Source organism: Amphimedon queenslandica, unplaced genomic scaffold (genome assembly GCF_000090795.2).
Source record: "Amphimedon queenslandica unplaced genomic scaffold, v1.1 AMPQUscaffold_13516, whole genome shotgun sequence".
Taxonomy (NCBI): domain Eukaryota; kingdom Metazoa; phylum Porifera; class Demospongiae; order Haplosclerida; family Niphatidae; genus Amphimedon; species Amphimedon queenslandica.
This window is the reverse complement of record NW_003546248.1, coordinates 185,329-211,583: the sequence shown is the minus strand read 5'-3', so window position 1 is coordinate 211,583 and position 26,255 is coordinate 185,329. Positions and strand designations below refer to the sequence as shown.

Genomic DNA, 26,255 nt, shown 5'->3' with positions numbered 1-26,255 from the left:
GGCGTGGTTTGATTGATGGGTGTGGTCTGAGCACACGTGAATAAACATGGCCACCAAATACAGGAGAACTTTAAGCTTTCTTTCTGCAGGGAAGATACACCTAAAGAACAGTGTTAAGGTTGTAAGTATATTCTACAATCTAACAGACCCGTCCTGTATCGGTGTGAAGGCGTTCATGAAAGAGAAAGTGCCTCAAATCCAGTACAAGAATCCTGAAATACAGATAGTCTCTTTCAAGAACACTAAAACGACCCCACAAGTCACTGTGTATCACAGTAACGACACAAAGACGTTCATTGATTGTAGATATAAAAAGTGTGAACAAATTTTAGAAGAACTATCAATCACCTGTGCTAAACCACTGTGAGTAATTAGGGCACAATCACTAATTTTAGGCCACTCCAATTAAATTCATAGTTTCTCCTTACACGTGTGGGACTGATGCAGGCGGGCGGTAAGTTACATGTAATTTTGATTATAAATTTTGTTTAAAATAATAAAGTTTTGACAAAGTAGCTATACCTGATTCCTTGTTCATCAAAGAACTAGAGAGTGGCAATAAGCCCAGTTATTCTTCAAAGAGTGAAAGAACCTCGAAAGACTCGTGTGTTTATGTTATTATTTTTTTTTAATATTTTTATCGAATAATTAAAATATTGACGCGGCCAAGTGGGCGGCAAGGAGAAACTACAAATTTAGTTGGAGTGGCCTTAGCAAGGTGTCAAAAGTGTAATTATTGCATTATACTTAAAAGTGAACTTGAGATATTTTTGTTTTTATTTTTGTTCTAGTTCTCAAGTCGAACGTGAGGCTCAATTAAGTTTGCCCAATCCTGCTAACTTTGGTGACGTGAGAAAAGGTCAATACTGTATCTGTAGAATACCTGGACAGATACCATGCCCAAGTATAACTCCAGTACGTAATGTTGATCACTCGTGGAAGAATAAAAGAGGGGCTTAACACTTGTAGCTACTTGCTAATAATAATAATAATTCTTTATTAGTAAAAAAATAATTTGTAGCTATCTACATGACAAAAATTGACAATAATGATAAAACTGCAAACTTATTAGTCTATTCTACAACAGCAAAACAATAAAACCCTCTCCCTCTCTCATTTAATGACAATTATCATTGTCTTATGTTGAGCATATTTAGGACAGTCTGTACAACGTTATCAGACTGTGGAACTGATCTTGTCTCCAGTGGATGAGAATAAGGCATGGGGACATCAGCCCCAGTGACTCTGTATATTGGAGCATCAAGATAATCAAAAGCAGGGCCTATACACAGAAAAGGATGAATGTAAGAATACAATAAGCAGCAAGAGTGGTATGACACTTGATGAATACATACACATTGTATGTAAAAGATGTACATGTACATGTATTAAGATTATAATAGGCTTTTACATTAAGTAATATGTATGCGCATGTGCATGTACATTAATAGAGAAAAAGTATTAATAAACAAATTGGTACTTACTCTCTACTATTGAAGCAGATATTTCAGCCCCTATTCCAAACTGTGGCCAGCAGCCCTCAACAGTCACAAGGTGGTTAGTCTTCATCACTGAATTGATGATGGCATCACGGTCCAGTGGGCGGAGACTCAATAAATTTATTACTTCGCAATTAATTCCTTTCTGAGCTAATATGTCGGCTGCTTCGAGACTAACGACCAAACTTCTTGAATAGGAGACAATAGTACAATCATTACCTACAATGTAGTATTAACAAGTATTAGGACATAATGGTTATGCATTGGAGAATGTATATACATTTTAAGTATTTTGGAGTTCATTTTTTGAAAAGGCATGGACCCTTTACTATAGTACAGAGATTTTGATCAGATTTTTGAGCAACTTCAAAAATTGACAAAAAATCCAATTTTGTTTGGAATCAAACTTTCTACACAACATAAATGTATCAGAAAAAATAATAAAAATGAAGAAGTTGTTTTTGGCAAAAATACCATGATGTATGGTCTTTTACTAAACTTTGGAGCAACTTTAAAAATTTATAAAAAACTAATTTAAATCAAAATCAGCTCAAAAGTTCTACATGTACATGTACATTGTAACTATACTATAGCCCCGTGCCTCAAAGTGGCCATCCACAAATATTAATCAGAATTTTTTATAATACATGTACATGTACATGCATCAGACAAATCTCTTTATGATTTTACCTTCTCTTTCTAACTTGGCTTTTCCAATTGGTATCGTAAAGTTCTTGTCCATTGCTTCATCAGAAATAGGAAAAGCAGCTCCATACAATATCTCATTCTCAAGGACTACAACAGGATTATCATCGCGAATGGCTGACTTCAGCAATCCCCTGCAATCCTCAGCAGTGCAAGGAGATACAACCTAATAAGACATTACTCTTAACTCCCCTCCTCCTTCACTCTCTCTCTCTCTCTCTCTCTCTCTCTCTCTCCCCCTCCCTCCCTCTCTCTCTCTCTCTCTCTCTCTCTCTCTCTCTCTCTCTCTCTCTCTCTCTCTCTCTCTCTCTCTCTCTCTCTCTCTCTCTCTCACCTTAAGTCCAGGTACATGTGCATACCATGAGCTAAAGTCTTGAGAGTGCTGTGCAGCAACACCCGCAGCTGCTCCATTAGGCCCACGGAACACAATAGGTACAGGAACCTGTAATTGGTGTGGTTAATAAATAAGACTGTAGCTGTAGGGTGAGCAATCTCTTACCGTTCCTGCTGACATGTAGAATGTTTTAGCGGCAGAATTGATGACCTGGTCTATGGCTTGCATCGAGAAATTAAACGTCATAAACTCACAGATTGGTCTCAGCCCAGCCTAGTAATAATAGAGTCACACGATTTTACGTAAAAGTCACATAATCACACCCACTCACCATAGCAGCTCCAACAGCTATTCCAGCAATACCCATTTCAGTAATGGGGGTATCAACCACTCTCCTGTCATTGTACTTCTTCCATAAACCTCTCGTTACCTACACACACTCGTTGTACTTATATACGCACTCCATTCCACTTACTTTATATGCTCCGTCATACTCAGCAACTTCTTCTCCCATCAGAAACACCCTGTCGTCTCTCTCCAATTCTTCGTCCATTGCTGAGTTGAGAGCGTCGCGGCACGTCATTTCTGTCCCCAGGGATGCTCTTGTTGTAGATATAGCCCTCAGGCTCCATATTGCCCTGCCAGTCGAGAGAAAACTGGACGAGAAGACACGAGAGACAGTCTTACACAAGGTAGCCATTGGTAACGGACGGGAGTGGCTAAAATTCAGCAGGGCGTGGCTGCTTTAATTAAGATGGCGTGCAGCTGAGAAGCATAGGATGAATGATCTGATATCTTCTCTCCGTTATTTCTTGTATGGTGTTGCTGTAGTTCTTCCAGTAGCCGTTACAGTGTCTGATAATGTTGGGTTTGTTACAACAATAACGGGGAGATCAATGAGAGTAAGGGAGATTATTGAGGGGAATCATGATGAAAGGATCCTTTGCATTATGCTGTAGCCAACTTTAAATCCTGAGCGTTCAGTGACTGATGATAGAGTCTGGCTATCAAGATGGCGTATCAGTAATTATAATCCCGCACCTGGTGATGTTATTGCAATACGGTATGTGTTAATGATCCTTACTCAACACAACTGACCCAAAAACATGATTTAAATAGTTCACCTCTAGATTCTGGTACTAAAATGGTAAAGAGAGTCATTGGGACTGAGAATGAAACTTTGAAGTATGACGCATGTGTAAATGGTTTTTATGTCATGCCTACCTAATAGAACTCGTAATTACAAGACAAGGTATGTTACTGTTCCTAAAGGTCACATTTGGGTTGAGGGAGACAATGAGAGAGCAAGTCAAGACAGCAACTTTTACGGACCTGTAAGCTGTAACAGTAAACCCACTTCTATAATTGTGATTGACCCCAGATCTGGTTCAAAACACCTCAAACTCTCTATAATAGACTATATATGAGTACATGATTTAGCAAAGGACCTTTAAAACAACAATAGATTTAATGAGAAATAGCAGAATGACAAATAATAACTCTGCATTAATGATTACATGCAATTTAAATTGTTAATCAAGTTTTTTCTGTTTCTTAAAGGTTTCTAAAGGGCTAGTGTGCGGTAAAGTGATGTTTGTGGTGTGGCCTCCTCATCGCTGGGGCCGTGTTCCTCAAGACACTCTAAGATACCAACAAGAAAGACGTTTGAAAAGCAGCAAAAAATTCTTTTATGAATAAAATTATATACACACACACACAAATTAATATTCACACATTAATATTATAACAAGACCAGCAGAGCTGTCATTCCTCCTCTCCTGCAACTGGAGGGCTTAATAATTTCTCTTTTATTTGATACAAAGATTCTAATGTTCTCTTGGAATGGGCTACATGTGCTTCAGCATAAGACTGCAAGCCTTTCTTCAACTTATTGCAATACTGATTAGTGAATACTACAACCTAATGACAACAATAATATTTATTATAAAAAAGAACATATTACACATTTCTTTGTGTCTTACCCCTTTCTCTGCCACACGACTCAATGAATGGAATTCACCTTCTGCTTTCACTTTCACCTGCTCTATCTTTAAAAATGACAATAAATAATACTAAAATAATAATAAATAAAATATATTTACAAAGTCCTTCTTCTCAGGTTTAGCTTTGTCCAGTGATTGATTTGCAGTAAGCAATGCCTGGAGTGCCACTTGCCTCCTAACCAGCATTTCCTTACAATGGACAAAGTAGCTGCTCTCAAATGACAGTGGAACTGCTAATGAGAGGACAGCATCCAGTGACAGAAGGCACTCATTAACTCCAACGTCAAATAATCCTTCAGCCATTTGATTCTCAATACTAATAATGAATAATAATAATAATAATATTGATCTGAGATCACTGATTCTGATCTGAGATCACTGATTTTGATCTCAGATTAATGAATGAGTACTGACTGTGTCAGGGTGATGTGTCTCTTATCACAGACACCAACATCTTCAAGAGCTGCTTTACACAATACGTATGAATTGCCTAATTCTATTAATAGTAACAATAACAATGAATAATTAATTAGCGATAGTAGGCTTACTTTGCCATGCAAATATAAATTCAGAGAATCTCTAGAAAATGTAACACTCTTAAATCTGCTAATTGTCACGCCCACTTACCTCGTAAGCAGATTCCAGTTTAGTACACATCTCGTTAACGTATTTATAAAATGTATCAAACTTTTCATCTGGATCCTACCAACACATAACAATAATAGCTACTAATATAAGGCCCATTCCCTTTATAGTAATTAAGTTTTATTATATCAATTACTTGTATTCCACTGACACTGAGAGTTAAGTTAGAATAAGCTTTTGAAATTGTCATCATTGACAGATTAGAGCTAATGGCCTCTTGAGTTCCTAACTAATAGCAAACAATAATAACAATAACAATAACAACAGAGATACTTGTTTATTAGCAAGGAAATTATGGACAATATGATTATCAGCAAAAAACTTTTGATCAGCTAGTGCTTGCAAGAACCTAAGCACAACAAATGATAATGATACCATTATTATTATTATTATTATTAACATTATTAATTTCATTACATTTCAAGTCTGAGTGTGTGCCTGCGAACTAATCCTCCAAACATTGCATCACCTTTAGCTAATTAGAAACAATAAACAAACAAGTAAATAAACAAACAAATAAATATCATACCAATAACTGCAGTTGATGGCAGGTCTGCCATTGTCGATGGAGAGGGTGGCAAAGGGGGAGCCTAAAATAATTAAATAATAATAATGATAATAATAATTTATCATTAATACTCTACTGACAATATGTCCTCCAAGGTCAATGTTCTTTGTTATAATCTTGTGCAGCCATTGTATCTCTTTATACTGTCTCTCTATTGTGTGGGTCTCTCCATTAATACTAACCTATACAGTATCACTATCACCACTCTTGACAGTATTCATCATGCAACATTAGAACCAGCCCCTCCCACCTCTCACCTCCATCTCATACACCCAGTCGTTAATTTCTTTCCGGCAATCAGTAACTTTAACTATTATTTCATCTCTTGGCCTGCCACTGGGCGACCTGCTCAGCTCTCCATCTTCTACTTCATCTTCCTGTGGCTCCTCATGATCGAAATCAAGATCTGCCATGATGCAAAGCACAGTATAACTCCGTAAACTAACAACCAACTCTGTCGCGGAAGACGCGGATAGTGCAGCGGAGTTATACTGATAATCATGCCTTTGGAAAACCTTGATGAAGAAGGGCTCCCGAGGAATCCTGACCTTCAGATAGCTCAGTGGCGGTTCCTATTGACAGTAGAGGATGCTCTTATTAATAAAGAGACAGTTTGGGAGCAATTGATGGCCGCCATTAAGGAGAAAGGTGTTTAATTAATTAAATTAATTACTCATGTTATTTTATTGATATCAGAAATGGCACCGTTTTATTCGTCACTGTGTCGGGACTTGCAGAAGCCAATAGACCAATCACTTTTAGACGAAATACAAGAAATTAATAAAACAAAAATACAAGTTAGTACCAAAATCCAAATCACTGTATTTAAATTTTTAACCCTTTAGCAACTTGATGCAGCTATTGAAGACGCCCAAACTAACTTTGGAGAGATAGAAACCAGAGACGCTTTTATGAAGAAAGCCGAATATTTATGTCAAATCGGTGACAAGGTAACAGTTAATGAGTAGGTGTGGTTTTTAATCAATTAATTAAAAATTAGGACGGAGCTGTTAGTACTTTCAGACTAGCCTATGACAAGACGGTTGCCCTCGGTTACCGGATGGATGTCATATTTTATTTGTTACGTATCGGTTTATTTTACGGAGACAACGAACTCGTTAAGACAAACTTGGAGAAGGCACAGAGGTAGCCCCTCCCACTTTAATTGAGTAATTAATTAATATTTAATTATCATCAAGTCTTGTAGATGAGGGCGGAGACTGGGACAGGAAGAATCGACTGAAAGTGTACACTGGCCTATATGCATTGCAAATTAGGGACTTTAAGACAACAGCAGTCAATTTCTTTGACTCAATGTCTACATTCACTTCAACTGAGCTGATGGACTACAGGACATTTGTAAAATATGCCATATTCTCTTGCATGGTTGCACTACCACGCAGCGAACTAAAGAAAAAGGTAACCAGTACTTATAATAATAATAGTATTATTATTTGCTATTATGTAGGTTATCAATGGTGCTGAGATACTTGAAGAATTATACAGCTATCCAGAGCTGAACCAGTATGTCAACTCGCTCTATTATTGTAAATATGATAAATTCTTTCAATCAATAAGTAAGCCACATTCTCCCTGTGCCCTTTTTACAACATTTTAATTAGTGTGGGTGGAACGTGAGTTTACAATAGACCGGTACTTATGGCAACACACATGTTACTATGTCCGTGAAATGAGAGTGAAGGGATACTCTCAGCTATTAGAGTCATATAGCTCGCTCTCTCTGCACCATATGGCAACATGTTTTGGTGTTAGCGAGTCTTTTATAGATAAGTAAATACACTACAGTTGTTCAGTCTCTTCTATAAACATTTCCTTTCACTTTCAGGGAGTTATCAAGATTTATAGCTTCAGGGAGGTTAAACTGTCGCATTGATAAAGTTGCCGGAGTTGTCGAAACCAATAGACCTGATAGTAAAAACTTTCTATACCAGGTGAGAGAGACCTTTCTCAACTTTTTAACTTGATCTCTCTCTCTCTTCCCAGTCTTCCATAAAGCAAGGGGACATTTTGCTCAATCGTATTCAGAAGCTAAGTCGTGTTATCAATATATAGTATAAACTCTGTATGGTTGGTCAATCAGGCCGGCTGGGCAGTGATTGTCTGAAAGGCTATTGATATGCATATTTTAGTTAATCAATGTTACATGGTAACCTTACATGTTCTGTTATTTAACAGTTTTTGTGTAATAATTAACAACTCTACAGTTGGAAGCAAAGGTATGCAAATACAACTATAGTGTAGTCTGGTTTGGTAGTGCTTTAGTGTTATTTAAAAGTAATTGTTATTTAAAAGTTGTATGGTATATAATGTGAAATTGAAAATTGATATAACTTAAAATATGCAACATGAATTATAAAAAAACAGTTCAAAGTATCACACAACTTCCTTCAATCCCTTGTCCTCTTATCTTTCTTTTCCTCCTATTTCTCCTGATGGCTATGTTACTTCCTTTCTCAAACACTTCTCTGATCCCAACACGATATTTTGCTGACGTTTCGATATAAGCATTTGCTCCAATCATGTCAGCAGCTCTCTGTCCTTGTTCGCATGTAACTACTATATCTTCAGTAGCATGCTCTGTACTAGTTGTTGCAGCTATATTCCAACAGGAGTAACGAAATGAAGTGGAGCAGAGATCACAGCTACATAAATTGGTGCATATTTCATCCCTGGTGTCTTGCTTAGTACCCACAAGTATGATCGGTATGCTTCGATGGAAGGATTCGTTTATTTCACTCATCCAGTAATTACATGCTTGATCAAGCGTCTCTGGCTCATCCAATGCAAACACCAGTAGTATCAGATCAACTTTCTTGTATGTGCATAGTCTTATCGGTTTGTAGTCTTTGCGTCCAGGAGTATCAATAATAATAATGTCCAGTTTCTGTTCCACAGTGTTCATCTTGACTTTAGCATCAGTGCAGACAGTCCTCAGTATTGTTGGGCTGTATGTTTCATGAAACTGGTCTTTGGTGTAACTTGAGACCAGTGAGCTCTTTCCCGTGTTCATATCTCCTAGTACTACTATCTTTCTTGGTCTCAGTCTTATCCTAGATCTCCAGTATTTCCTTCTCTCTCTTATCACTGCAGCTCTCCTGTTGCAGCACTCATCTTGCTGCTGTTGCAATAATTCTCCGTCAGAGAGTGCTCGCCTCGTGTGCTCTACTTTACCCAGTCCTTTGCTTTCGTAAGAGAGACCATTAGCACTCCCTCCACCAGCACTACTTACCCCAACTACCGAGGAATCCATATCCAAGGACAACTGAGTACAAGATCTTCGACAGTGTTATGAAAAGAACGCTGGATCTAGCCACGCCCAGCAGTTCAACACCCACGCGCACGCAAACAGCAACACCACGTGTCGTTTAACGCCCACACGATTAATAACCGAGCCAGTGAGCCACGCCTATAAAATGGATGCATTAAAAATCCTGAGAGAAGAACAAAAAAGAAAAAGAGAAGAATTGGCTGAAAAGAACGTCACTAAAGTAAATACAAAGTGCAACTAATAAATGTAATGCATGTAAAAAGGGAAAGAAATATTTCAGAAGAGGAGAATTAGAAAGAATATCAATAAAGCCTGATGAAGAAGAGAAGACTGGTCCAGTTCATGGTGCTAGCCCAACGACACCCACAGGAAGTGGATCGTTATTCTCACCAACAGCAATTGATGGAGGGGCAACCATTTTTAATTTACCCCGTCACGAAGTACGTACATGTATACTTTAATATTGGTAAAACCACACCCATAGGTAATTCGAAGGCTGAGAGAGAGAAACGAACCAATCAGATTGTTTGGTGAGACTGATAACGAGGCATCTTTAAGATTAAGGTATTTATGATTAATTGATAACTTATTATCTGTCATTAATAACAGGCAAATTGAGATATTAGCACCAGAAAATGTTAAAGTAATAATAATGATTAATAAATAAATCAATAATGTCTGTATGTATTTTCTCTTTTTCTAAGGGCCTTCGTAATGATTTTAAGGATGCACTGGACAGGTTAGATCAGGAAGAACTGGATTTACTAGCTAAACAGGTTTGTATATGTGTTAAATGGTGTCACATGATTGTCATGCGATTGATGATAGGGCGAGGTTGACCTTAAAATTAGAGGCAAAACAAGAACATTTGAAGATATTGCTGTAAGACATAATGTGTTGTTGTTGCTATTGTGTTGTTTTTAGGAGATGGCTAAGTCTTTGGGTAAAGAAGAGACTGACAAAGATAACGAAATAGTATTAGAAGTATTAACAGTAAATTGATACTAATAATAATCAATATTATTAATTTTGATTTTAGTTTTTATTAGATGACTGGGGAAGAGAACTTAATGTCAGGGATATTAATGGGAAACTTAGCACTCAAGTACGCATTGATATAAATCATAATTTGTAAATCAAGAAGTTATTAAATTTGGTAAAAGTACAACAGAATTTTAATGAAAGGGTAGCAAATTGAAATGTTGAGAGAGAGAGAGAGAGAGAGCAACTTTATCAAAAATGACAAGAATTCCTATCAATGCATATACATGTTCTTACATGTATGTTGTATAGTAATTTTGAGCTGATTCTAATCAAAACTGGATTTTTATGAATTTTTTAAGTTGCTCAAAAATCTGGTTGAAGTCCCTGTACTTTGGCCCAAAACCATGCCTGAGACCATGTACTACAGTACATGGTCTCGGGCCAAATTTTGCCAAAATTGAAAAGGAAAGAATTCTCCATTTTTTTTTTTCCTGATGCATATACATGTTTATATGCTGTGTAGAAAGTTTAAACTGATTCCAATCAAAATTGGATTTTTTACGAATTTTCAAAATTACTCCAAAATTGAGCCAAAGTCCCTGTACTATAGTACATGGTCTCGGGCCAAATTTTGCCGAAATTGAAAAGGAGAGTATTTGCCATTTTAATATTTTTTCCTGATGCATATTCATGTACTTATGTTGTGTAGGAAGTTTGAGCTAATTCCGATCAAAATTGGATTTTTTTACAAATTTTCAAAATTACTCCAAAATTGAACCAAAGCCCCTGTACTATAATACATGGTCTCGAGCCAAATTTTGCCAAAATTGAAAAGGAGAGTATTTGCCATTTTAATTTTTTTTCCTTTGGCATTGCTTATGTTGTGTAGAAATTTTGAGCATGTTTCAATCAAATTTGTTGGCCATTTTTTAAAAACTAGAAAAAAAGCAAATTTCATCACAAATGGTAGAAACTTTCTACACGCTATTAAAAAATAATAATAAATTACATCTACATTCTCTTTTTGAGTTTCATATTTAGTCTCAATGCTATTGTATTTTATTGTTCTATTTATATTTAGCTATTATTGATTATGTTTGCATTCCTTGAATTCTTTCTCTTTGATGCTGTATATAAATATTTTAATGTTTCTATTTGCACTTTTAGGGTAAACTAGTCAGTGCCACTCACAGGCAGACTGAGGCCTATCTTGAACCACTCTTTAAAAGTCTAAGAAAGAAAGTAATTGCTATTATTATTGCTTAGTTATTGCTGCTTTTGTAGAATATCTCCATTGACATTTTAAAACATTTATCAAATATTTGTTTATTTGTAACTCAAAGAGAATATGTAAAAGTAAGTGTGGGGGGGGGAGAAGAGAAAAGTGTTGATTAATTATTGGTACTCTGATTTTTAGGCAAATTCCGTGTACCTAGACATGTCAATCGGCAATGCCCCTTGGCCTATTGGTGTTACAATGGTTGGGATACATGCTAGAACTGGGAGAGAAAAGATTTTCTCGCAGTCAATAGCACATGTACTTAACGATGAAACACAGAGAAAATACATACAAGTAAAATTAAATTAATTTATTATGCTTATCAACATTCTCTTTTTTTTCCCTCAGGCTGTAAAGAGATTAATGACATTTTGTCAAAACAAGTACCCCACAGATCCTTCTAAAAGTGTTGAATATGGCAGCAAACCAATGACTCAATAAATGCACATACACACACCGCAATACTGTACATCTTTGTAACACATTGAATGTTATAAGCCTAATACCGTATAGCGCTTTAATTTGCGGAGCTAAAATTTCGCGGATTCATAAAAATCAATTTTTTGTGGAAATAACTTTTGCAGATTCACAATGTTAATGCCATACCTTTAATGGCAATTGAAATTTTAGCGGATCTTTAATTTCGCGGTTTCATGCTAACTGCAAAAATAGCGAAAGTTTAGCTCCTCGAAAATAAAGCTCTATACGGTATACTGTAATTGACTTGAGGAATGTCATTTCTGTTGCTGTTGTCATGTGATATATAGGGAGGGTAAGGAATTGGTTAGGATTGTTTGTTTTGTTGTCATTCTTAGTTCCAAAAAAATGCTGTATCACATTACAGGCCAACATGTACAGTACATGACTGACTCCTGTCCTGATACTCATGTATATACATTATAACAGTTTGTGTTATATTGTTGGTATGTTGAATGGAATAATAGGGGAAGTAGAAGCGTCAAAAGACTTCTTCAAAGAGAGCTTCAATGGTTCATAATGTAGTTACAGGTCATAGTTTGTTGCTAAACATATATATGTACCTGCCAGACCATGGAGTGTGCTACTGTATATGGCTTAGATACAAAAGGAAGTCTTGTGGTATGGACACTGACTATAAATGGTATCATCATCACTCTTCCTGTGTGTATAGTCAGGAATGTGACATTGTGTATTTAAGGGTTGCAGCATAGTGGAACAGCAGATAAATAATAGAAGCCAGCAACCAGAGCTACAGAGGCTATATAGCAACAAAAAGATATAGAAGAGAGATCTGCTGTAGATATAGCAAGAGGATGAATAGCAAATACAACAACAGTGTTGCAGCATTAGTTAATGGAGGAGACAGTTTCTCTGGTAGCAGCTTACTGTTTGAGCTGGAAGATGTTTTATACGGAGGAGATTCGACGAAAGAAGAAATAAATAATGAATCTTGCTTTAATTACTTAAGCACCAGACTAGCTCTTACTGACACTGTAATAGGTAAATTGCTAAAACTATTACTAAATATGTATTTATTCTCTCTCTCTCTCATCAGCTGTAGTATTCATAATATACCTAATATCTTATGCTGTGAAGACAATCAGTGCTAATAATGGACTGCAAGAATTAGCTCGAGTCTGTAGTGCAAAGAAGGAAGAGTCTGACAGCATAAAAACCTTACTGCTAGTAACACTGAGCATAGTGCTTGGAGTTGAGATTGGATACAAGCTAGCATCGAAAGAAGCCATATTCTTTCTGTTCTTCTGTCACTTGATAACTGCAACACAGATATACTTATTAGCAGCTCCAATCACTCCATTCTCAACTGCAGTGCTAAGATGCATGATGCACATACTCCACTTGGCATTCTTTGGTATCATATTCATGGATGTCAATGGAAGACAAGTAAGTAGCAACACTCGTAGCAATGCATGAGAAAGGAAAAGAGAGAGATGAAATAAGGAGATAATTAAATTACAATATGTCTTTTTTCCTCAATAGTTTCATGGTGAAGTGGCACTCTCCTGGATACAGCATGTGCTCATATTTGCTGTAGTCCCACCATATCTTGTATACCACAGAGGAGGTAAATAAATACACACCCACACATGCTTTTAGTCTCTTGATAATAAAATAATGATGAAGAAAAATCATAATAGTTTTTCATTTGCTTATTAGGTACCAAGGCATTAGAATCATTAACTGATTTCAGTTGGTCAAGTCTCTCAGGAGCAGTATTTCTCATACTGTGCTACTTTGTACATCAACCTGTTTCTATGGTAAGCAAAGGCTATGCCTTGTTACATTATACCAATTACCTCTCCTTTCACTCCCCCTCCTCCCTTTCTCCCCCACACAGATCACAAGGGTCAATATAAACTTCCTCCTCTGCCCTATATCACCTTATCCTTTTGAAGGACCCTATTACAGACTAGCTGCTGTGTTTCATCAAACATTACTAATACAGCTACTAGGGAAGCTGTATAGAATAGCATTAGAAATATGTTTACCGAAAAACATCAGCAAGATTAACTGATTATAGATCACTGTAATTGTATTATGTACCATACATTGTAAACCATTACATCATTATCGAATCATTTATTTATTTATATTCAGAAAACTATTGCACAATCGCTGAACAAGCTACTAATATTAGTTTTCTTACATGTAGACGCAATCAGTGCTACATAGTGTCACGTACAAATATGGCATAAATATTGACCATATAGGACTTCATTACACAAAATAATGTACTCAGATTGCAGGATCATCAACAAATACAGCGAGGGGAGAGACAGAAGACAATAGAATGAGGAAATGAAGGAGACAGCAGACATAGAATCAAATTAAAATTATACTAAAGTCATATAATGGTCAGAGATACAGGGAGAAGAGAGAGATAGGAGAGCTACATAGAAAGCTATAAAAATGATGTTGGGATGGAATAAAAATCTAAATTGTTCTGGATTACATTAAACTGTTGTTTCTGTGATTGCTTTGGCCGAATCAAGTGATATCATTGACCCAGTGGGCGTAGAAAATAATGCATCAGAGTCAGAAATAACGCTCTGTCTCTTAGCAATCAGTGATGGGGATCTATCAACTTCGGGATCATAAAATATATCAGAATCAACACTTTTAGCTTTAGTAATGATAGAGGCTGATTTCTGATCAAGAGCACTCGATTCCTGATCAAACAAGACAGATTTTCGAGGAACAGGTGCTGGTTTTTGATCACGAGATGCTGAATTCTGATCAACAGATGCCGATTCCTGATCGTTACCTTCAGTGATTGGTTCCAGTCTTATCAGATGAAGAGATCTGATTGGTTTCAATACCGGGACATCAGTACTGGCTATTTCTCTTAATCCGTGAGAAGTATCATCAGCACTAGTGTCACTGGGAGATACTGCTAACCGACTACTAACATTCACCTACAGAATATTAAAAGAATACATGTACATTAATTAATAAAAATACATTAATTATTAATAAATGGAAAGGGAGAGAAATGCTTAACATACATGTACATTGTAGTAATTCTTACCATATTGATAGTTGTCAGTCTTCGTTGCAATAATGTTGGGCCCATATCAGGAACACGTCGTAATACCTGTATTAATAATAAACATACTATCACAGTCCCATTCCTGTACTGCTTCATTCCCATACTATCATATTCCCATTCCTGTACTGCTTCAATCCCATACTATAATAGTCTCATTCCTATACTTACATTGCTCATTCTCTGCTGGTGAGGCTGTGGCTTCCCCTCTCTCTGTTTCTCAACTTTTAGTTTCCATCTCCTCCAGAACTGCTGAATAAACAATGCAGCATATTCCTCACTTGTAGTACGCACTAACAACAACAACAACAACAAAACAACAAAACAACAATAAAAACAACAACACACATTGTTTACCTGGTCTCTCTGGGAGGACAATGTCTAAAATTTTCTTGGGACAATTTGGAAAAACACTTTGTAGCTTTAACCTTAAATCAGCACTACGACCTTGAAATAATAATAGGAATAACAACAATGATAATAATAATTGAATATAAGAGCTCACTATTGTAGTTGTTGTTGTTGTTTTTGCCGCACGATGAATCAATTTTAAGTGATACTCTAACAATCGCAAACAAGGTTGCATTAAATGCAATCATGCCATCTTCATCTACTGGTATAGACAGTGAGATCATCCTCTGGGTACAGGAGACAAAAGCAATGAAATAAATGATAACATTGTTAGACACATCAGGTGTGTACATGCACATGTACCTGACATGCTAAATGTATCAGGAATCACAGACTAAATATACATGTAAAGTGCGTCATGTGAATAACTACACAATGTACGTCAAACGATAATTAAAAGGTATTTGAAATATTTACATGTACATGGATTATGGGTTACATCATTATTGTGTGTACATGTAAATATTGTCATGGAGACATGACATAAGTTCTTAGAATGCCAACTTTGTTTGGATTTTAAAATGTCCTCCACTTCATTAGCACCCACACATAAACAAACACACAAATACAAATGATGTACACACACAGTCTGACACAGAAAAGAAGTTAGAGAGAGCTATACATGTATTATCTTTGTTATCATTACTAACTTTGTAGCATGAAACTTGAGAACAGAGTCTGCCCCAACCCAATGGTGGATTAGCTGATCTCATTAACTTTATTAACTCAGTATGGTGAATCTTACCACTGAGGAAAAAGAGGGAGAGAGAGAGGAAGGGGGAGAGAGAGAGGGAACTAATTATACTGTGTATTGGGAATGTACCTTGCTGATGGATCCAGTTTTGCCCAAAGTTGATAGAAATAAGTCAAATCATGTGAGCCCAGTATTGCCTTGTCACGCACAAAATAATCAAAATTATCAATGATAATAGCGACAAATAAGTTTAAGACCTTCCATAATAGGAGGGAGGCAATGAGGAAGGAAGAAGACACATGAAAACAATGAGAAATAATGATAGTAATAATTGTACGGATGTGTAGACATACTAGTATAGAGCTGATGAGAAGAAATGATGGATAGAAGAAATAAGTGAAAGGTGATCCACAGGTAGTGGTCTGATTCTGTACCTCATCAACACACAGGGCATTCACTGATCCTAACATTATCTGTTCCCAATTCTCACCAGTAAAACACCTGGAGAGAGAGAGGGAGGGAGAGAGGAGGGGGGAGAGGGAGGGAGAGAGAAAGAGGGAGAGAGAGGGAGAGAGAGGGAGAGAGAGGGAGGGAGAGAGAAAGAGGGAGAAAGAGGGAGAGACAGAGAGGGAGAGAGAGACAGAGAGAGAGAGACAGAGAGAGAGAGACAGAGAGAGGAGGGGGGAGAGACAAAGAGGGAGAGAGAGGGAGAGAGAGAGGGAGGGAGAAAGAAAGAGGGAGAGAGACAGAGACAGAGACAGAGACAGAGACAGAGAGAGACAGAGAGACAGAGAGAGAGAGGAGGGGGGAGAGGGAGACAGAGACAGAGAGAGAAAGAGAGGGAGAGAGAGGGGGGAGAGGGAGAGAGAGAGAGAGGAGTAAAAAGCTACAAGTTCATGTACAATCCATGAACCTTATCATCACTAGCAGTGCTTGAGGGAAATTAGCAAAATTGTTGTATTGGTGTATAGCATTATGAGTGCTGTTGTCAATCGTAACTGGCTTTATACGACCAAATACCTAAACATGATAACAAGACATAACAAATCACATTATTAATCACATGACATATACAGTACCTGCATTCCAACAATAGCATACGTGAATAATACTGCTAAGAGTAACACACCAACCCACGGAAATATCTATTAATCGAATTAAGTAGTTGTGATTGGATTACTCAATTAACATACCTCTAGTGAACGAAGCACAGTCCACACAATGAGGCGTGTGTTCTTGGATATTTGTACTAGCCTGAGGACTCTAAGGCAACTAGCAATCTGTGAGTATCTCCAGATACTGTTAGAGTCCTAAATGTGATAACAACAATGATAAAGTAATGGTGCTCATACAAAATTATAATAAATAAATAAAAATGAGCTCCTATGTCATTCATTATAACTGTGCCATTACAACAGCAATAATGATGGAGGTTGGTCGTATGCACTTACCCTAACTAGAACTGATTGCAATGTTAATTCTAAAACGGAACCAATTACCAACAGAAACTCAAAACCTCTCTCCGAGCTTCGAAAGTAATGCTACAGAAATAATGACTATGATAATCATGACAACACTCCAGGTTGTAACTCACAGGTGGCGTTAAAATGATGATTTTAAAAACAGCCTCGAGAGTGAAGAGAATAGTAAACCCAAAATTGATCCAGTATATGGTAACTTCAAGTTTAGACGGAGAGTCCATATTATTAGTATTATTATTAGTATAATACTGGCAGGATAATATTATGACATTAATGGCGACCAGTATATTGATGACAAGACGCCAAAGCCAAGAATTAATGACAGAATAAAGTCTTTTATGGAAGGAAAACTGTGGTATGTACTTCTTCCTTGGAACAGAAGTGAGAGAGAAATACAAGCAATTTCTCTAAAGAGTGAAGAGGAGGCCTTATTTAAATATAATTATCAATAATTATATCATACTTGATTTCTGTCGAGATTTGCTTCGTCGTATCGCTTTATCCCATTCTGTTGAAACGTGACAATAACAAAACCGACCAATAAATTGATTAAAAAGAATGTGACGAGAACCATGAAGAGTACATGATAAACGAGTGCCCATCTACTGAAATTGTATACAGGGCCTTCACCAACATCATGGGAATCAATAGCGTGATACATAATACTGGAGAGGAGAGAGAGAGAGGAATGGCATATTTACTTCTACTTTGTCTTCTTTTTCTCCCCCTCCCTCTCTCTCCCATCTCTCTCTCTCTCTCTCCCTCTCTCTCTCTCTCTCTCTGAACTAACTCCTGCCATCCTTCTTTAGTTATCATTGTGTATATTGATAGAAACGACCAACCAATGTTGTCAAAATGTAAATCCCATTTCTTCCACTCTCTGTTAAGCACCTATAATAATGATGATAATGGTGACGATGATTTAAGTATAATATTATTATTGAGTAGAGACTAACTTTTGGACAGTTAAGGTCATTGCTTGGATAAATGAAGTACTGGCCACTTAAGAGAGAGAAAAGATATTTGAGTAATGGGAATAAATAATTACACATGTATGTATGCAAATAAGGAGAAAAAAGAAGATGAAGGAAGAGAGTACTACATGTTATTATAATTATGGAAATGGCATTGCACGGTTCACTACACTAGAATGATAACTCATACCATATCGATTCTAATCCGCACATCATAACAACATTCACATGATTATTGCCATTACTATATAAAAGCAACAGTTGGGATCGCATGATTATTACTATAAAAAGCAAATAGTTGGACTCAATGAATATCATTACACACGCAGTCATGTGAATGAGAACTGATGTTACTATCAATACATGGGCAGATGTTGATTAATACAGGAATAGGAACTTACCGGCATTCCTCTTCAGTGTGACTCACAAAATCCGTACAATAAAAAAACCTTCCCTACAATCAAAATAATAAATTACTTAAGAGTTATTATGCATGTTTAGTAAACCTTAAAAAGTTGTACTCCAATGACCGCAAAAATTAACAACAAAACAGTTCCAACAAAGAATACATAGCCCATCCTCCTTAGAGAAGAAAATAGCCCTTTGGTAACGAGCTAATAAATAAATAAACAAACAAATAAATAAATAAATAAATATTACTTACAAATAATCCTTCAACTCTCCAGAGTCTCAAAGGACGCAAGACCCTAAAGACCAATATGACTTCAATGTACATGTAGCTATTCTGCTCATGATACAACCTCTGACTGTAGGGCAAGCAAATCCCACTAGAGAATAAAAGAGAGTGTGTGTTAGTTTGTACATGTAGATATAATGTACCATAATAAAAAGGAAATTTTGGAGGTAGTTAAATTTGGCATTTTGATAGCCATTCGCCAAAATAAAATCCACCATTTTGAGCCATGATGCGCATTCTCAATGGCACATGGCCACATATTCACCAAATTAAAATTCGCCAATCACCAAAACTTAGCAATTCACCAAATTTGACTCCCTCCAAAATTTCCTTCTATACAGTATTAATAGTTGTTTAACTTACTCATCGTTAAGATTAGCGGTAGCAAGGTGCAGTATCAGTGGAAAGATGGTCGTTACGACAACAAAGAAATCAATTATGTTAAACAAGCAATGGAAATAAGAGCCTCTGTGGATGATGGCACCAAGAGAAATAATCTAAAGAAAATGGAGGGTAAGAATGAATTGATTATATTGTACTGTATATAAGGATTGTACAGTTAAATAAAATGTATGTACATGTACATTAATTCATTATCATTGCTATTATTAGGTTTTACTTTTAAAATGAATTCTAGGAGGAACCAGACTGAGCAGAATATATCAAAGAAGAATATAGTCCCCTGTATTCCACAGAGGAGACTGCTTTCAGACCTGACTGGTATTTCAAGGGTTAGCAATAAGCTGCTTAGTATAATGATGGTGAAAGTAACAGTTTGAAATGGTTTAGACTTTACAACATTGTAAAAATACACACGCAGCCTAATGATGCAAGGAAATTAAAAAATACAAAGAAATTAAAAGACCCTTTTTCAATTTTTTTTTTTTTGCAAAATTTGGTCAAAGTCCCTTTTCCTTACCTATTATCAGGTGCTAGTATGAAGAAAGCAGAATGAGCTGGAATTTCCTTCAATTCCAGTCTTGGGTCAATTATTATGCTACCAAAATAGTTTGATAACCAATGGAGCAATAATGAACCTAAATAATAATAATAATAATAATAATAATAATAATAATAATAATAATAATAATAATAATAATAATAGTTATTAGCTGTTGTTGTTGTTAGTAATATTGTGGTTATTTTTCTCCTTTTCTTTTTTTTTTGTTTTTTTTTTGCTGTTTGTCCTAGGGTTTCTCTTGTGTTTAATAATAATAATAATGATAATAATAATAATAATAATAATAATAATAATAATAACAGTAATAGTAATAATAATAATAAGAAGAATAATAGTATCATTAGAGTGCTTTAATTGAAGTAATTACCTTTTTCTTTAAAAATGCTCCATGCCCTGCGGATCTATCAAAACAATTAACTAACTATTACCATTTATGAACCAATTACTAATTACCTTTTTAAACTTAGTTGGTTTCATAGCCAGCCCCTTGTCGCCATTAGCCATACCACTTCTCTCAGACTCAGGTGGTATTATCAAATCAATGTCTTCCAAAGAGCTCTTCCTCACTAATCTAGCAACCGAAGCATCAGTGGGCGGATCCAATGGACTGGGCGGGGCTACTAGCGAAGCCGGAGTATTCAATTCCAGTGAACAATCACCAAGAGAATTAATCGAATTGTTTCGACAGAAATCAGTCACTTCCTCCTCGTCTTTATCAATATCGGGTTTCTTTGATTTTGATTGGTCGGCTCTAGAAGTGGGCGGAGTGGTCTCGGTCAATTCTAGAGTCATTGCTTTTACTCCGGTATTCAACTGGGAGGCGGTCGCCATGGAGGACGCCGAGTGCTGCAATTTAAAGAATTTCCCGAGTGGATTAGCGATTGATACTTTCTGAGGTACCATACCAGTCAGGTAATGCTTTAGCTGCTCTCTCCTCTCTCCCTCTTCCTCTGTCATTCTTCCAGGATCAGAAACAGCATGAGCACTTGCAAAACTCCTTCTCTTTATCTCCGCCAGAGGTAGCGAGACAGATCTGTCTACTTTAACGTGAGCTTCACTAACGCTCCTCTCCCTCCTCCTCTTCCTGGTCTCTTGCAGCTCCTCCTCTTCCTTTAAATTACTCGAATAGAATATCAGGACTTTGCGTAGGGTCTGGGACAGTTTGAAATATTGTAGGGGGTCTTTTAAAGCATTGAGCTGCTCCTCCAGCTCTTTCCTCTCTTCTTCTCTCTGCTCTAGTCTGTGAGTGGATTCTTCATTTACTGCCTTCACTTCTGATAGCTTGTCAATCGCAATAGCCAGAAAGATGTTAACAATATTAACTGTTGCATGATGAGAGTTAAGGAACAAATAATTTTTAAAATTTGTAAAAAATTTAAATAATATCAGAATTGCCTCAAATTTTCTACACAACAAAGTACGTGTACATTGTATATGCATTAAAAAAAATATTAGAATAGAAAATTTTCTCCTTTCAATTTTGGTGAAATTTGGTCTGAGACCATGTACTATAGTACAGGGACTTTGACCAGATTTTTGAGCAACTTTTAAAAATTTGTATAATTCCAATTTTGATTGGAACCAGCTCAAACTTTCTACACAGCATAAGTACATGTATATGTATGCATCAGAAAAAATATTTAAAATGGAGAATTTTCTCTTTTTCAATTTTGGCAAAATTTGGCCCGAGACCATGTACTGTTACAGTACAGAAACTTTGACCAAATTTTTGATCAACTTTTAAAAATTCTTAAAAAAACCGATTGTGATTGAAACTACATGAAATTATAGCAATTCCCCCCTAGCTGTTTTTGACAAAAGACCCTGTACTGAAATCACTAGTACATGTATATCAGAATTTATAAGTAGTTAATTATTATTAATTTTTTAAGGATACAAGCTCCAATTATTATGATATAAAGATAGTAGATGATTATTGCAAAGTTCCCAATATTATACGTAAACCTCTCATCACTTGTAAGCCCAGACCTGTACATGATAGTGTTCCAATCTTCTGTCGTCGTTAGCTAAGTAATAATAATTACTATTAATTCATAAAAAATAATTACCTGGAACACTAATAAAAATGAGTCGACGAAATCATTAAAAGTTGGATGAAGGTGAGTTATGTCAAACAACCTAATAAATATTAATAACTAGCTCCACCCCATCTGCCACACCCACCTGGTACCAAACATTCTCATTCCTAGGAGCGAGGCAGTGAATATGAAAGACAGTAGAAGAGCCATTACACTCAATATGACCACACCTACTCCTGCAAATGTTGAGATTATAGCTCTCATTCCCTTCCAATATCTAGACGTAAACAACAAATAATAATAACAACAAACAATAATAATAACAACAAACAACAAACAATAATAATAACAACAAACAATAATAATAACAACAGACAATAATAATAACAACAAACAACAATAATAACAACAAACAATAATAATAACAACAAACAATAATAACAACAAAAAAGCAAAAGTTCTTACCGAGTGTACTTAAAGGCAGAGATCAATCTGATAGCTCTGCAAGCATTAACGATTGAACTGACTGAGAAATATATATCACTGATGTGGACCAATGCTAATATATCAATAATATTAATGAGTGTGAACTAAAACAGAGATATATAAATAATTTTATTATCACTTATAATCATACCAAGAAATCAATCCTATTAAATTGTGAGGTGAAGTATCGTCTTGGGCCCAAACTGTAAAGTTTTAAAAAACACTCAATGATATAAATGCCGGTAAAAATATAATTAATAATAACTAGAAAAAGAGAGAGCTCGATATTCAATGTTTAAAATGTACTCCATGGCCATACTTAGTGATGAAATCCATTCTTTGTCAATTGGATAAAAATCGGCAGATAAAAACATGAAATTAATAGAAATTATTGCTATCATGCTCCAGAAGAAAACATGAGATTTGACGACATGACGAATAACTGATCTCAACCTTTTATTGAAAAACAAAAACGGGCCCCTAAAATAATAAAAAGAAAATAAAAAGCCTGATGATAAATTTCTGCTAATTTTACAAATTGTAATAACATGGACAAATTTTGATTTACACCAAAATTTGCATTCATTACACATGTGATAACAATAGCATATAGCGCTTTATTTTGGTAGCACTTTATTTTGTCGATTTTGCTGTAAAATTGTAATTGGCGGTTTTTAATTCGGCAATTTTTTGTGTACACGTGCATTACTGAGCATGCGCATTAATGATTGGTGGTTTTAATATTGGTGATTCTGCTTGCAAACCACCAATCGCCAAAATAAAACTCTGCTAAATTAAAATGCTATACGGCTCTTTCTCACCATTTAGTACTATTACATGTGCTATTATTCATCTCGCTGTTAGCATGCTTGTTAAATTCTTCGTCAATTTCCTGATCATCATCATCATCAACATCACCATCATCATTTTCATTAGCTCCGCCCCCATGATGACCTACCAGATATTAATAAATATTTATCAATAGTTATTAGTAAATAACTTACAGTACCCGCCTCTCTTCATCCATTCATTGTAGCCATCATAATCTTCCTTTATCTTTCTACTCTTCTTCAAAACTCTAAGATGACCCTCAACTTCTTGATGATCACTAACACCAATGAAAACACTGAGAGAAAAAAAGAGTATTATTATTATTATCATTGTTGTTGTTGTTGTTATTATTATTATTATTATTATTATTCAGTACCTTGTTAAAACTCCGAGGAGCAAGTTTAGCATAAATATTGATCCAAAGGAAATTAGTGAAATGAAGTAAATCCAAACAAAACTAGTCCCATAGACAGACTCATACTATACAAAGAATAAGAGAGAGGATTTAAACCAATCACTATTTATTTTTAATTATTGTACATACATGGGCTCTTTCTGAAAATTGGCTCCAAAATCAAACCCTGCTATTGGACTTGCCAACATTTCTGTGCAGGCAAGTATTTTTAGATTATGGCCAACTTTTAAAATGGGCCATTTTCCTAAGATTATAGCCCATGGCTTTTTTTCAAAAAATGACTCCAAAATCATACCAATTTTAATTACATTTTCTGATGCATATTGATGCCCTTATGCTGTGTATAAAGTTTGATTCAGAGTATAAATTCTAATCACCTGATACAATATTGATGTCCATCCCTCGAGTGTAATGCATTGAAACACAGTTAGTAGTCCTATACCAATGTTATCAAATCCAACAAGACCACTGTGGGGGCCTTCGGGCCAATTCTCACAAAACGCATCCTCCGGTTTATCAGTAGCTAATGAGCAGTTGTGCCCTCCAAAGTAGTCGGGATCATGACATGGAAACTGACTCACCTGAAACTGTCTCATTACCACTGGAAAAAATAAGTAGAAATTAAGAGTTGGAGAAGTATAGACAGAGAAACCTCGAAATAAAAAAACTTTTGGGACACAAAAAACTATCATATTTTAGACAAATTACAATAATAATTATAAAGGTTTTCTAGAAGCTACAAATATAGGCACTTTAGATTAAAACTTTGCTATTTGGAGGTTCCATTGTATATATTACATAAAGAGTACAATATGAAGGTTAAGGGGGTATAGTTAATTCATACTAACATGTATCAGTGTCAGTATAATTCACATATACTTAATTCATACTAACATGTATCAGTATCAGTATAATTCACATATACTTAATTCATACTAACATGTATCAGTGTCAGTATAATTCACATAGCATGCTTTATGTAGTCCACCACTGAATAATTCGAGTCCAACTAAAGCAAAGAACATCATTATGCAGAAGGTGACCCAAGCTACATAGAGCAATGGAAACAAGGAACTCCCTAGAGCCCTGAAGAGAAACCTAACAGCTATAAATTGTAAATATATAATAGTTAATTAAAAGGGGTGTGGTTTGGGTGTGGCTTACTCTTTAACTGAAGCATGACTCGAAAGAGTCTCAGAGTGATCAAGGCTGCAAACACTTCTCCTATTACAAGACCAAAGGGAGTAACCAGGTATATAAAACTAGAAGAAAGAGCTTTAAATTATAATTAATCATTTGGAGTACTCTTTACCTAACAAAAATGACAAAGACATCGACGAGGTTTGGTATTTTCCTCAGGTAGGCCGAAGGATGCATGATGAGCCCATCAGCTATGATCCTCAGGCAAGCTTCAACAATATACACTAGCAAAAATGCTATTGTGCTGTATAGCTATGATAATAATAATAATAATAATAATAATAATAATAATTGGGTGTGGCTCACCAAATTCTTATTATATCCCTTGAGATCATTAGCAGAGTAAGATTTATAAGTAGCAAGTACAATGCAATGAATAATGACCAGCAAACCAATGACACCATTAAAATACCTAATAGTAATAGTCCCATAAATAATTGACCATTAAATTAATGTAGTGTATATTCTCAAATAAAAGCCAGGTCCAAATAAACGCCAGGGTAGCAAAAATGGAACTATAAATATGCAAATCTAGCCTTAAAGTAACATACAATGTTAATGCCTTGTAGAGATACTTCCTTAAGCTTCCAGAAGTAATGAGCATGTGGTTTTTGGTTCAAACTTCGCTGTTGGTTCAAATTTCATTTATTTTGGAGGTCCAAATCCCATTTTAAGAAATAGACGCTCTGGCTTTTACATGTACATGCATTTGAGGAAATATGGTACATGTACTCATGTGTATGTACCTCGAATAAACGAGGGTCTTTATTCTCTTTCTCCATCTGTTTTTCTTTGGTAGGCAGCACAATATGTAGTCATTTCTTGCTCTTTGTCTCAAGTAGCTTCTAAACTTTACAACATGTCTGGATTTCATTAAATGAGACCAAACTCCCTCATCCTCATCCAGAAGTGTAGACTTTAAATCTATGCCACCAACATAGCCTTTAGACATGTGACGCAATCTATAAATAAAACAAAAAACAATAATAAAAATACTAAAAATAATAACAATAAAACAACAATAGCAATAATGATATAAGACTTGCCGCGTTTGCATTGTAGTAGGAGAGAGTGATCTCTCTATGTCCTCCTCCCCTAGCATAGAGGACTGACGAGCGAGGAGAGAAGGACGAGGAGAAAGAGAACTTGCATATCTGTCGGTCGCCATTTTGGATTTCGAAGAAATAGGCGAGGCTTTAGATTCAGGCACGCC

General features: G+C 35.8%; 9 protein-coding genes across 10 annotated transcripts; 5 read left to right on the top strand and 4 right to left on the bottom strand.

Moving 5' to 3' along the window:
• Positions 1-17: 17 nt before the first annotated feature.
• LOC100631599 (probable 28S ribosomal protein S25, mitochondrial) lies at positions 18-1,033 on the top strand. The gene is made up of 2 exons (XM_003382937.2): positions 18-363; positions 792-1,033. Exons 1-2 carry the CDS (start codon positions 47-49, stop codon positions 958-960), a joined length of 486 nt encoding a protein of 161 aa, XP_003382985.1. The 5' UTR covers positions 18-46; the 3' UTR covers positions 961-1,033.
• On the bottom strand, positions 996-3,285 carry LOC100631470 (pyruvate dehydrogenase E1 component subunit beta, mitochondrial-like). Its single transcript, XM_003382936.2, has 7 exons — positions 3,014-3,285; positions 2,870-2,968; positions 2,704-2,811; positions 2,539-2,646; positions 2,190-2,370; positions 1,485-1,718; positions 996-1,282 (listed from the first exon to the last, which is right to left on the bottom strand). Exons 1-7 carry the CDS (start codon positions 3,236-3,238, stop codon positions 1,131-1,133), a joined length of 1,107 nt encoding a protein of 368 aa, XP_003382984.1. The 5' UTR covers positions 3,239-3,285; the 3' UTR covers positions 996-1,130.
• LOC100638579 (mitochondrial inner membrane protease subunit 2-like) lies at positions 3,260-4,373 on the top strand. The gene is made up of 5 exons (XM_003382991.2): positions 3,260-3,440; positions 3,498-3,601; positions 3,658-3,723; positions 3,770-3,872; positions 4,099-4,373. Exons 1-5 carry the CDS (start codon positions 3,318-3,320, stop codon positions 4,234-4,236), a joined length of 534 nt encoding a protein of 177 aa, XP_003383039.1. The 5' UTR covers positions 3,260-3,317; the 3' UTR covers positions 4,237-4,373.
• Positions 4,199-6,196, bottom strand: LOC100642124 (sorting nexin-32-like). Its single transcript, XM_003382935.2, has 12 exons — positions 6,012-6,196; positions 5,835-5,936; positions 5,716-5,776; positions 5,604-5,661; positions 5,460-5,535; positions 5,323-5,415; positions 5,169-5,243; positions 5,090-5,120; positions 4,956-5,037; positions 4,641-4,857; positions 4,521-4,586; positions 4,199-4,458 (listed from the first exon to the last, which is right to left on the bottom strand). Exons 1-12 carry the CDS (start codon positions 6,165-6,167, stop codon positions 4,303-4,305), a joined length of 1,173 nt encoding a protein of 390 aa, XP_003382983.1. The 5' UTR covers positions 6,168-6,196; the 3' UTR covers positions 4,199-4,302.
• A 17-nt stretch (positions 6,197-6,213) lies between these two features.
• LOC100641997 (26S proteasome non-ATPase regulatory subunit 6-like) lies at positions 6,214-7,974 on the top strand. The gene is made up of 9 exons (XM_003382934.3): positions 6,214-6,402; positions 6,451-6,551; positions 6,600-6,704; positions 6,755-6,900; positions 6,954-7,173; positions 7,223-7,331; positions 7,377-7,545; positions 7,601-7,706; positions 7,759-7,974. Exons 1-9 carry the CDS (start codon positions 6,255-6,257, stop codon positions 7,825-7,827), a joined length of 1,173 nt encoding a protein of 390 aa, XP_003382982.1. The 5' UTR covers positions 6,214-6,254; the 3' UTR covers positions 7,828-7,974.
• Positions 7,975-8,053: 79 nt separating this feature from the next.
• LOC100638452 (ras-like GTP-binding protein rhoA) lies at positions 8,054-9,045 on the bottom strand. Its single transcript, XM_003382990.3, has one exon. It carries the CDS (start codon positions 9,023-9,025, stop codon positions 8,141-8,143), a length of 885 nt encoding a protein of 294 aa, XP_003383038.1. The 5' UTR covers positions 9,026-9,045; the 3' UTR covers positions 8,054-8,140.
• Positions 9,046-9,163: 118 nt separating this feature from the next.
• LOC100638326 (pre-mRNA-splicing factor 18-like) lies at positions 9,164-11,816 on the top strand. The gene is made up of 12 exons (XM_003382989.3): positions 9,164-9,263; positions 9,307-9,483; positions 9,528-9,607; positions 9,653-9,686; positions 9,748-9,819; positions 9,872-9,925; positions 9,968-10,036; positions 10,083-10,148; positions 11,195-11,269; positions 11,312-11,383; positions 11,445-11,600; positions 11,655-11,816. Exons 1-12 carry the CDS (start codon positions 9,189-9,191, stop codon positions 11,745-11,747), a joined length of 1,023 nt encoding a protein of 340 aa, XP_003383037.1. The 5' UTR covers positions 9,164-9,188; the 3' UTR covers positions 11,748-11,816.
• A 680-nt stretch (positions 11,817-12,496) lies between these two features.
• On the top strand, positions 12,497-13,934 carry LOC105313781 (transmembrane protein 164-like). Its single transcript, XM_011407484.2, has 5 exons — positions 12,497-12,785; positions 12,841-13,190; positions 13,287-13,371; positions 13,464-13,564; positions 13,645-13,934. Exons 1-5 carry the CDS (start codon positions 12,599-12,601, stop codon positions 13,819-13,821), a joined length of 900 nt encoding a protein of 299 aa, XP_011405786.2. The 5' UTR covers positions 12,497-12,598; the 3' UTR covers positions 13,822-13,934.
• Positions 13,935-13,981: 47 nt separating this feature from the next.
• Positions 13,982-26,236, bottom strand: LOC100638198 (muscle calcium channel subunit alpha-1-like). 2 transcript variants are annotated; one of them, XM_019999581.1, is made up of 40 exons: positions 26,089-26,236; positions 25,789-26,004; positions 25,349-25,454; positions 25,155-25,294; positions 25,007-25,104; positions 24,783-24,947; positions 24,220-24,443; positions 23,804-23,907; positions 23,601-23,722; positions 23,418-23,550; positions 22,916-23,076; positions 22,748-22,860; positions 22,576-22,700; positions 22,256-22,387; positions 22,141-22,210; positions 21,969-22,098; positions 20,525-21,393; positions 20,439-20,472; positions 20,030-20,147; positions 19,730-19,931; positions 19,474-19,607; positions 19,078-19,201; positions 18,920-19,027; positions 18,815-18,867; positions 18,396-18,441; positions 18,230-18,330; positions 17,903-18,104; positions 17,553-17,846; positions 17,410-17,499; positions 17,152-17,268; positions 17,038-17,103; positions 16,872-16,978; positions 16,312-16,459; positions 16,088-16,215; positions 15,915-16,011; positions 15,359-15,491; positions 15,211-15,300; positions 15,025-15,146; positions 14,836-14,901; positions 13,982-14,722 (listed from the first exon to the last, which is right to left on the bottom strand). In XM_019999581.1, the coding sequence occupies exons 1-40, from the start codon at positions 26,208-26,210 to the stop codon at positions 14,261-14,263; spliced, it is 6,072 nt and encodes a 2,023-aa protein (XP_019855140.1). In that variant the 5' UTR covers positions 26,211-26,236; the 3' UTR covers positions 13,982-14,260. The 2 variants fall into 2 exon arrangements, with proteins under 2 accessions (XP_019855140.1, XP_019855146.1); XM_019999587.1 differs by lacking the exons at positions 24,783-24,947; positions 25,007-25,104; positions 25,155-25,294; ... (1 more) ...; positions 25,789-26,004; positions 26,089-26,236 and adding an exon at positions 24,691-24,752.
• Positions 26,237-26,255: the final 19 nt, after the last annotated feature.